At 45.8% G+C, this 10,000-nt stretch overlaps 2 protein-coding genes across 2 annotated transcripts in view; one reads left to right on the top strand and one right to left on the bottom strand.

Moving 5' to 3' along the window:
- LOC113525738 (dihydropyridine-sensitive L-type skeletal muscle calcium channel subunit alpha-1) overlaps positions 1 to 10,000 on the bottom strand; it is a 257,951-nt gene that overhangs the window by 42,412 nt on the left and 205,539 nt on the right. The gene's annotated exons all lie outside the window — the stretch shown is intronic.
- gpr37l1a (G protein-coupled receptor 37 like 1a) lies at positions 1,271 to 9,424 on the top strand. Its single transcript, XM_034313995.2, has 3 exons — positions 1,271 to 1,529; positions 3,414 to 3,965; positions 6,211 to 9,424. The coding sequence occupies exons 1-3, from the start codon at positions 1,461 to 1,463 to the stop codon at positions 7,072 to 7,074; spliced, it is 1,485 nt and encodes a 494-aa protein (XP_034169886.2). The 5' UTR covers positions 1,271 to 1,460; the 3' UTR covers positions 7,075 to 9,424.

Here is a 10,000-nt window from a genome sequence, read left to right as displayed (position 1 = left end):
CACTGTCCAGGTAAATAAGATTTATAGTAGTTTAAACAGCGTTGTTTAGTAGAGGTTCAGCTACATCTACTCAGATTATGAATAATGGAAACTCACTGTTAAATTTTTTAAATATATTTTTGTTCTCTACCAGATGACAGCAGAGTTTTAAAAACAGAGAGCTGAATAAACTACAGCCACAAAACTGCAGTTTGCTGGACAACAAACGTTTCCTTCATCAGCCGCTGGAATGTTTCCGGGTTGTTACACATTCAGTCCAACAATTAAAACAATTTTAACAACAAAGTCAAACAGCAGCCAGGATACTTTCATCTTATTTCTCTGAGATATAAATTCCTGAGAGAAGTCACTTGTGAATCACATCAGATACGGTGCTGTCTTATATTAATACACTGTCCAGCTAAAATGGGTTTATTTACTGAAATTGTGGTATTTATTTATTTATTTACTTACTTACTTATTTATTCAACTCACAGTTTCGCTAAATGGGGCTTCTCCAAGAGTCTTTTACAATAAATGAATATAATTTATTTTTAGCAAAAATTATGTAAATTAATTACTATTTTAGGGACACAGTGGTTTAGTGGTTAGCGCTGTTGCCTCACACTTCTGGGGTTGCGGGTTCAAATGTGGCTTCTGGTGTGTGTGTGTGTGTGTGTGTGTGTGTGTGTGTGTGTGTGTGTGTGTGTGTATAGTTTGCATGTGCTTCAGGGGTTTCCTCCCAGAGTCGAAAGACCTGAATTTTAGGCTGATTGGCATCTCTAAATTGTCCGTAGTGAGTTAATGGGTGTGTGAGTGTGTGTGATTGTGCCCTGTGATGAGTTGGCACTCGGTCCAGAATCCCTGGGATATGCTCCAGGTTCCCCCTAACCCTGTGTATGATAAGCGGTACAGAGAATAGATTTCTGGATTATCTATTTGCACCGCCAGATGGCGCTAATAACACGCGGTATATAACACACTGAGTGTAATTCTCCTGATGGCCACCAGATGGCAGTAATAACACACTGAGTGTAATTCTGATGGCCACCAGATGGCAGTAATAACACACTGAGTGTAATTCTGATGGCCACCAGATGGCAGTAATAACACGCGGTATATAACACACTGAGTGTAATTCTCCTGATGGCCACCAGATGGCAGTAATAACACACTGAGTGTAATTCTGATGGCCACCAGATGGCAGTAATAACACACTGAGTGTAATTCTGATGGCCACCAGATGGCAGTAATAACACACTGAGTGTAATTCTGATGGCCACCAGATGGCGCTCGCTGCGCGTCTCCGCTCTGTCACTGCGCTGGGAGGAGAAAAGCGTTTTTCTCTGAAACGCTCCAAACTTTCTCGGGTTTTTCTCCTCAGTTGCTTTTCTGTCCGTCAGTGTCCACACTTCTCTCTCTCTCCCTCTCTTTCTCTCTCTCTCTCTCTCTGTGCGGGTTTGTGTGATTCCCGCAGGACCATGCTGCAGTGTGTGTATCTGCTGGTGCTGTGCGCAGGACTGATGGAGACGCGCCGGATGAACAACACGGTAATGAAACCTGTTTCTCACCGCATCAGGACTTCACCTGACTGCTTTCACATGCGCTAAACTAAACTACACTAAACTAAACAAAACTAAACTAAACTAAACAAAACAAAACAAAACAAAACAAAACAAAACAAAACTAAACTAAACTAAAGGTTTAAACACTTCAGCAGCAGTGAAGTAAAATCTCAGCTTCTGTGGTAAGAAGAAAAAGTTTTTATTGTGTTTATTGTTTTATTTAATATTTCAGTAAATTTTAATGTGCAGAAGATTTTCTTGTGTAAAAGTAGTGAGGACAGTGTGCAGTAGGCTCCCTAGGTAGTGTTTAAGGAGTGTACAGTAGGCTCCCTAGGTAGTGTTTAAGGAGGACAGTGTGCAGTAGGCTCCCTAGGTAGTGTTTAAGGAGGACAGTGTGCAGTAGGCTCCCTAGGTAGTGTTTAAGGAGGACAGTGTACAGTAGGCTCCCTAGGTAGTGTTTAAGGAGGACAGTGTGCAGTAGGCTCCCTAGGTAGTGTTTAAGGAGGACAGTGTACAGTAGGCTCCCTAGGTAGTGTTTAAGGAGGACAGTGTACAGTAGGCTCCCTAGGTAGTGTTTAAGGAGGACAGTGTGCAGTAGGCTCCCTAGGTAGTGTTCAAGGAGGACAGTGTACAGTAGGCTCCCTAGGTAGTGTTTAAGGAGGACAGTGTGCAGTAGGCTCCCTAGGTAGTGTTTAAGGAGTGTACAGTAGGCTCCCTAGGTAGTGTTTAAGGAGTGTACAGTAGGCTCCCTAGGTAGTGTTTAAGGAGTGTACAGTAGGCTCCCTAGGTAGTGTTCAAGGAGGACAGTGTACAGTAGGCTCCCTAGGTAGTGTTTAAGGAGGACAGTGTACAGTAGGCTCCCTAGGTAGTGTTCAAGGAGGACAGTGTACAGTAGGCTCCCTAGGTAGTGTTTAAGGAGGACAGTGTACAGTAGGCTCCCTAGGTAGTGTTTAAGGAGGACAGTGTACAGTAGGCTCCCTAGGTAGTGTTTAAGGAGGACAGTGTACGGTAGGCTCCCTAGGTAGTGTTTAAGGAGGACAGTGTACAGTAGGCTCCCTAGGTAGTGTTTAAGGAGGACAGTGTACAGTAGGCTCCCTAGGTAGTGTTTAAGGAGGACAGTGTACAGTAGGCTCCCTAGGTAGTGTTTAAGGAGGACAGTGTACAGTAGGCTCCCTAGGTAGTGTTTAAGGAGGACAGTGTACAGTAGGCTCCCTAGGTAGTGTTTAAGGAGGACAGTGTACAGTAGGCTCCCTAGGTAGTGTTTAAGGAGGATAGTGTGCAGTAGGCTCCCTAGGTAGTGTTTAAGGAGTGTACAGTAGGCTCCCTAGGTAGTGTTTAAGGAGGACAGTGTGCAGTAGGCTCCCTAGGTAGTGTTTAAGGAGGACAGTGTACAGTAGGCTCCCTAGGTAGTGTTTAAGGAGGACAGTGTGCAGTAGGCTCCCTAGGTAGTGTTTAAGGAGGACAGTGTACAGTAGGCTCCCTAGGTAGTGTTTAAGGAGGACAGTGTGCAGTAGGCTCCCTAGGTAGTGTTTAAGGAGGACAGTGTACAGTAGGCTCCCTAGGTAGTGTTTAAGGAGTGTACAGTAGGCTCCCTAGGTAGTGTTTAAGGAGGATAGTGTGCAGTAGGCTCCCTAGGTAGTGTTTAAGGAGGATAGTGTGCACGCTTGTATTAAATTTCTAAAAACAATATTTCAGCGAAAAAACAGAAATATAAAATTATTAAAAAGTTTTTTTACGGCACAATAATTAGAAATTGTTAGCAAGCCACTTGCTGGTTGCTAGCGTTAGCCATCATGCTAGTTTGTAAAAAACGTTTTAAATTAAAGTTTGTCTTTTATTAAAAGTTCTGGTGTCGTGTTTTGTTTACAGTGGAGCCCCACGGAGGCGCCGTCACATGACCTCCTCGCTCTCTCCCCCACTGGACTCCTCAGCGCTAGCTCAGCGCTAACACACGGCGGCAGCGTGACGGGCGAGTCGGCGGTCACGCCCCCGGACGGCCAGCGCAGGAGATCGGCCCGCGGCTCTAAAGACGGGAGATCAAAGCAGAGGGCGGAGCTTCACGAGCACCGACGCCCGCGGCCCTTTGACCCGGACAGTTATTTCACCACGCCGAGGGTTTTTAACGGCTCTCTGCTGGTGCACAACCCGCTGTACCCGGTGACGGGCGAGTCGTACGGCGCGTACGCCGTGATGCTGTTGGCGCTGGTGGTGTTCGCGGTGGGCGTGGTCGCTAACCTGGCCGTCACGTGCGCCGTGTGGCACAACCACTACCTGCAGAGCGCTCGCAACTGCGTCCTGGCGAGTCTGGCGCTCTGGGACCTCGCCGTGATCTTCTTCTGCCTGCCGGTCGTCATCTTCCACGAGCTCACCAAGAGACGACTGATGGGAGACGTGTCCTGCCGCCTCGTCCCGTTTATAGAGGTCCGTTTTAGTGTTCTAGTAATTTAACATCAGCGCGTCTCAATAAAAGAGTTAAAGCTCAGTCAGTGAGACAGTGAGTGAGACAGAGAGTGAGACAGAGAGTGAGACAGTCAGTGAGACAGAGAGTGAGACAGTGAGTCAGTGAGACAGTGAGTGAGACAGAGAGTGAGACAGTGAGTGAGACAGTGAGACAGAGAGTGAGACAGTGAGACAGTGAGTGAGACAGTGAGACAGTGAGTGAGACAGTGAGTGAGACAGAGTGTGAGACAGTGAGTGAGACAGAGAGTGAGACAGTGAGACAGTGAGTGAGACAGAGTGAGACAGTGAGACAGTGAGTGAGTCATTGAGACAGTGAGTGAGACAGTGAGTCAGTGAGACAGTGAGTGAGACAGTGAGTGAGACAGAGAGTGAGACAGTTCGACAGTGAGTGAGTCATTGAGACAGTGAGTGAGTCATTGAGACAGTGAGTGAGACAGTGAGACAGAGAGTGAGACAGTGAGTGAGACAGTGAGTGAGACAGTGAGTCAGTGAGTGAGACAGAGAGTGAGACAGTGAGTCAGTGAGTGAGACAGTGAGACAGTGAGTGAGACAGAGTGAGACAGAGTGAGACAGTGACTGAGACAGAGTGTGAGACAGTGACTGAGACAGAGTGAGACAGTGAGTGAGTCATTGAGACAGTGAGTGAGACAGTGAGACAGTGAGTGAGATAGTGGGACAGTGAGTGAGACAGTGAGTCAGTGAGACAGTGAGTGAGACAGTGAGACACTCAGTGAGACAGTGAGTGAGAGTGAGACAGTGAGTGAGACAGACAGTGAGACAGAGAGTGAGACAGTGAGACAGTGAGTGAGACAGTGAGTGAGACAGTTAGTCAGTGAGTGAGACAGTGAGTGAGACAGTGAGACAGTTAGTCAGTGAGTGAGACAGTGAGTGAGACAGTGAGACAGAGAGTGAGACAGTGAGACAGTGAGTGAGACAGTGAGTGAGACAGTGAGCGAGACAGTGAGACAGTGAGTGAGACAGTGAGTCAGTGAGACAGTGAGTGAGACAGTGAGACAGTGAGACAGAGAGTGAGTGAGACAGTGAGTTAGTGAGACAGTGAGTGAGACAGTGACAGACAGTGAGTGAGACAGTGAGTGAGACAGACAGTGAGACAGAGAGTGAGACAGTGAGACAGTGAGTGAGACAGAGAGTGAAACAGAGTGAGACAGTGAGTGAGACAGTGAGACAGTGAGTGAGACAGTGAGTGAGACAGTGAGACAGTTAGTCAGTGAGTGAGACAGTGAGTGAGACAGTGAGACAGTTAGTCAGTGAGTGAGACTGTGAGTGAGACAGTGAGACAGAGTGTGAGACAGTGAGACAGTTAGTCAGTGAGTGAGACAGTGAGACAGAGTGTGAGACAGTGAGACAGTTAGTCAGTGAGTGAGACAGTGAGACAGAGAGTGAGACAGTGAGACAGTGAGTGAGACAGTGAGTGAGACAGAGTGTGAGAGTGTGAGACAGTGAGTGTTATAAACTCATGTCCTCTGTGAGACTGGAGCGTAACCCTGCAGGACGAAGACGCAGCTTGTGTGAGAAACAGCTGATGTTCTAGTGAGAAACTAATTAAACAGAATGAAGCCTGTGAGTCTCGGCTTTAAATAAAATCCCTCGTTTCAATTCATGTGCAAATCCAGTTCAGGCTTAATTAGTTTGAGAGAGAGAGGGTGTGTGTGTGTGTGTGTGTGTGTGTGTGTGTGTGGCTAATTGAGGTTAGGAGTGTGTTAAATGGAGATGTAGGTCAGTGGGTCTGAAGCAGGAGTGTGTGTTTGTTTTGGAGGTTTTGTTCAGCGAAGTGGAAAACGTGATGCGCTTTTAAACACTCGCTCGCTCACTCTCTCACTCACTCTCTCGCTCGCTCTCTCACTCACTCACTCGCTCACTCTCTCACTCTCACTCACTTGCTCTCTCACTCTCACTCACTCGCTCACTCGCTCACTCACTCACTCACTCACTCAATCCAGAAAGAGACAAAAAATACAGATTACAGGTTTTATAAATTACAGGAATTATAATGTAGACTAAAAAAGTGAAATGGGTCATTTTATTTTCATTTCCAAACATAGACATAGGGGTGGGGCTGTTTTACAGACAGTGGGCGGGGCTGTTTTACAGACAGTGGGCGGGGCTGTTTTACAGACAGTGGGCGGGGCTCATTTAGCTTTTCCTGTGCACAGATTTAGTCTGTCTGTCTCTGTGTGTCTCTCAGGTGACGTCTCTGGGCGTGAGCACCTTCAGTCTCTGTGCTCTGAGTGTCGATCGCTTCCAGACATTAACGAGCTCCTCCTCCTCATCCTCCTCCTCCTCCTCCTCTTCCTCCTCTAAGACCCCCGAGTCGTTCGGCTCCATCGTGTCGAAGCTGTCAGTGATCTGGGTGGGCTCTCTGCTCCTCGCCGCCCCCGAGCTCATGATCTGGCGTTTGGACACGGAGCTGTCTCGCGTCTCGCGTCTCCCCGTGGACTCGTGCGTCCGTCTGCCTCCTTCATCGCCTCATTTCTCCGAGTCTGTCTATTCCCTCGTCATGACGTACCACGAGTCGCGCATGTGGTGGATCTTCGGCTGCTTTTTCTGCCTGCCTTTGCTCTTCTCGTTCTCATGTCATCTTCTGACGAGCCAGATCTCCGACAGCACCGTCCACGCGTCCTCTTCCTGTCACGCTTCCTCGTCTTCCTCCTCGTCCAAGAAGCTCGTCACGTTGCTAGCGATCGTTTACGGAGTGTTCTGCCTCCCCGAACACGCCTGGAACATCGGGCTCACCTACGCCGGAGTGCAAGTGGGCGGGGCCACGCTGGCGCTGCTGGCTCTGATTGGTCAGTTCCTGATGTTCGTCAGGGCCTCGGCCACGCCCATTTTGATCCTCAGCTTGTGTCGATCGTTGGGGCAGAGCTTCGTGGACTGCTGCTGTTGCTGCTGTGAAGAATGTCTGCCCAACAAACCTTCATCACCATCGCTGGCGTCGTCGTCTGTGTCATCCTCGTCGTCAGTTCTGGAGAAAGAGAAGAAGTTGCAGGTCGACTTTGAGAAGAAAATGAAAGAGAATTCGGCGGAGATGGCTATAGGAACTCCATGCTGAGATCTCTGCGCTGGAACAGATACAGCAGATCAGCCGCGTACATCTCACTGATTTCATTCATAACTTCCACACTCATATCATCTCCTGACTATAACAGAGCTGGACACTGACTCCGCCCACTCTATCAGTGGACCAGTGAACTGGACAGTGTTCACAGTCCAGCGCAAGGACACGTGTCCATCATGTTCCCTTTGGACAGGTTTAAACAGTGACACTGCTGAATGGAGCCACAGCTACAGTTATTCAGTCTAACACCCATAACACTAATGACCTTCATGTTATATTTTATATCTATATCTCTTATCATGTGTTGTTGTGTTTATTTGTTCCGTAAGCTGTATGCGACTAAATACACTGCTAGTCTGTGATTTTAGAGTCCCGAGGAATGAAAACATGCTGGACGTTCTGGTTAGCGAGTTGGCTTTGGGGTCAGCGAGTAACACAGACACGTGCTAATAAATAAAATCCAAAATCCACACCAACACTTCAGCATCATCATCAACCACTCGGGAGGAGGTTATTGAAGTGGGAAACGTTTTTAGACAGGTCATTTAGAAATCGAGAACTCTTAAGGGTTCTCTGGGTTCCAGAAATGATTCATTTACCTGGAAGCTAAAAACCTTTTATTATCCAGTTTCTGCTAGTGCACGTGTGCAGGACAAATCAAATTATTGATCATTATTCGCTTCTTAATACTAAAATTTGTCAGACAACATTTAAAAATAAGGTTCTTTAACAGGTTCCTTAATGGGTTGTTTGGATAATTATGGGTTCTTTGCCTTCTAAAAGTGTTCTGTTCTGTGTTGGAACTCTTTCTGACAGAAAAACACTGTTACTGAAGGTCGTTAAGGGCTCTGCGTGTTCTGAGAGCGTATAATGGGAGTAAAGGACGTTTAGTCTAGACTCTAGCGCTGAGCTGTGTGAGAACACGCTAATCACTGAGGTTGTTACAGGTGTGTGTCATTAACAAGTGAGTTAATTGGAGTGTTCTGATTGGCTGGTGCTGATGACACTCGACTATTTAACACCTTGAGTTAAGCTGATCTGTGGGGTTCCCCCTGTGAAAGCTGATTTTCAGTTCTTATGGAAATGTAATGTCTATATCTGTGTATTGAACAGAGTGAGAAGCTTCTGTAGTTTTTAGTTAAATTCTTAGCTTTTCTTTTTTCTTCTTCTTTATCTGTTCAGGGCTTGAACTTTCCTCTGGGTTTTTGTTTTCAAGCTTGCTTGACTAATCCATCGCCGCTGAAACTATTTTCCCGTTTCTGATATTTTCAGTAGTAGTGATGGTTTCTGTGCTGCTCTGCTGCTTAACTTCATTCTGTACTGATATTAATGTCAGCAAAAAAAATTCTGGAGTTATTGTGAGTGAGAAACACAGTGAGAAACACACTATTAGCCACATTAACTCTGTCTTGGTATGTCTGGATGAACAGACCCTGTTTGTTTGTGTGTGTTGTTAGCATATGTAGCTTAATGTTATGAAAATCATGTAACTAGCTGAGATTATTTACATGTTCATAAACAATCTGATCACGTGATCATGCATAATATCTTAATTAAAAGCAGATTAACGTCATCAGAGTTTAGGTTCAAGAACTTTGTCAAATGCGCGAGTGTTCTCTGGAGAATGAACTCCTGAGATTTTGAGGATAGATAAATAAATATAAAAATACCTGGATTTTAGTTCCATGATCAGATTGTTTAAGTGTAAAGTTACAAAAGCAACACAAGCACTAAACACCACAAACGTCATCCAGCAGCAACAGCCATTAAAGCCTCAAATCCCAATATTCATCTTTCTCGTGGTAGGAAGTGTGGAGTCACATGAAGGTGATGGAGAACTGCGACGCTGTGTGTTTATAACCCGAGTATCTGACGAACACGCTAACGCTGGCGTGCGGATAAACACACCGAGGGAATTAGAAATACAATCAGATTATTTTGTAGGTGAGAAAATACACGTTTATTATGATGAGATTTTTTTTAAATCTCGCTTTTCAGTTTGTGGATGTAGATAAAGCACTGAGAACTGTGATGCTGGGTTCTGTGTGCGTGTGTGTGTGTGTGTCGTGTTACACAAGACTAGGAATTTATTGTAGATTACAAAGATAATATAGTTTAATATAGTTGAAGTACAGAGCAGTAATAACACACTGTAGTCATCATCCAGCCTTCAGAACACTCACATAGAAAACGTTTAACCTTTAATCTCTGTGTGTGTGTGTGTGTGTGTGTGTGTGTGTGTGTGCTTGTTTTAAATCTAAACTGTAGCTCAGTAATGAAACTTGAAGACTGTATTATATTTTTTCATTTATTCACAGCTGAACTCAATAAAAGATGAAAGATGTTTTGGTTGTTGTGTCAGACACAGAGGAAATATTCATAAACTCAGCGTGAACTTCACAGAGCACAGAAATATCATTCAGAGCGCTAACTTTCTCACAGCCGCAAAACTCCTACACATCTCTCTCACACACACACACACACACACACACACACTCATCTCTCTCACACACACACACACACACACACACTCATCACACACACACACACACACACACACACACTCATCTCTCTCACACACACACACACACACACACACACACACACACACACTCATCTCACACACACACACACACACACTCATCTCACACACACACACACACACACACACTCATCTCACACACACACACACACAGGGGGTAAATCTGTAAGAAACGTATTGTTCTGTCAGCCCCCTCAGAGCCCCTCTGGGTTGCTAAGCGACCAACACACACGCACCACCCTTCAGCTTTGACAGCGTGGTTGCTAAGCAACCGTTACACACCGTCTCGGCCTCTGGACCCGGCCTTTACTGCGTCACTGAGAGCAGTGTTTCTAAAGTTCATTATTATTATTTTTAAAAGAACTTCATTAAATTTTT

This window comes from Pangasianodon hypophthalmus, chromosome 20 (assembly GCF_027358585.1).
Source record: "Pangasianodon hypophthalmus isolate fPanHyp1 chromosome 20, fPanHyp1.pri, whole genome shotgun sequence".
NCBI lineage: Eukaryota > Metazoa > Chordata > Actinopteri > Siluriformes > Pangasiidae > Pangasianodon > Pangasianodon hypophthalmus.
Note: the sequence above shows the minus strand (reverse complement) of the source record. Positions and strands in the feature narration are given on the sequence as shown.

Coding starts and splice junctions, on each gene's coding strand:
- gpr37l1a (XM_034313995.2), top strand. CDS start 1,461: ATGCTGCAGTGTGTGTATCTGCTGGTGCTGTGCGCAGGACTGATGGAG. Junction 1,530..3,413: donor CGCGCCGGATGAACAACACG/GTAATGAAACCT, acceptor TTTTGTTTACAG/TGGAGCCCCACGGAGGCGCC. Junction 3,966..6,210: donor GCCTCGTCCCGTTTATAGAG/GTCCGTTTTAGT, acceptor TGTGTCTCTCAG/GTGACGTCTCTGGGCGTGAG.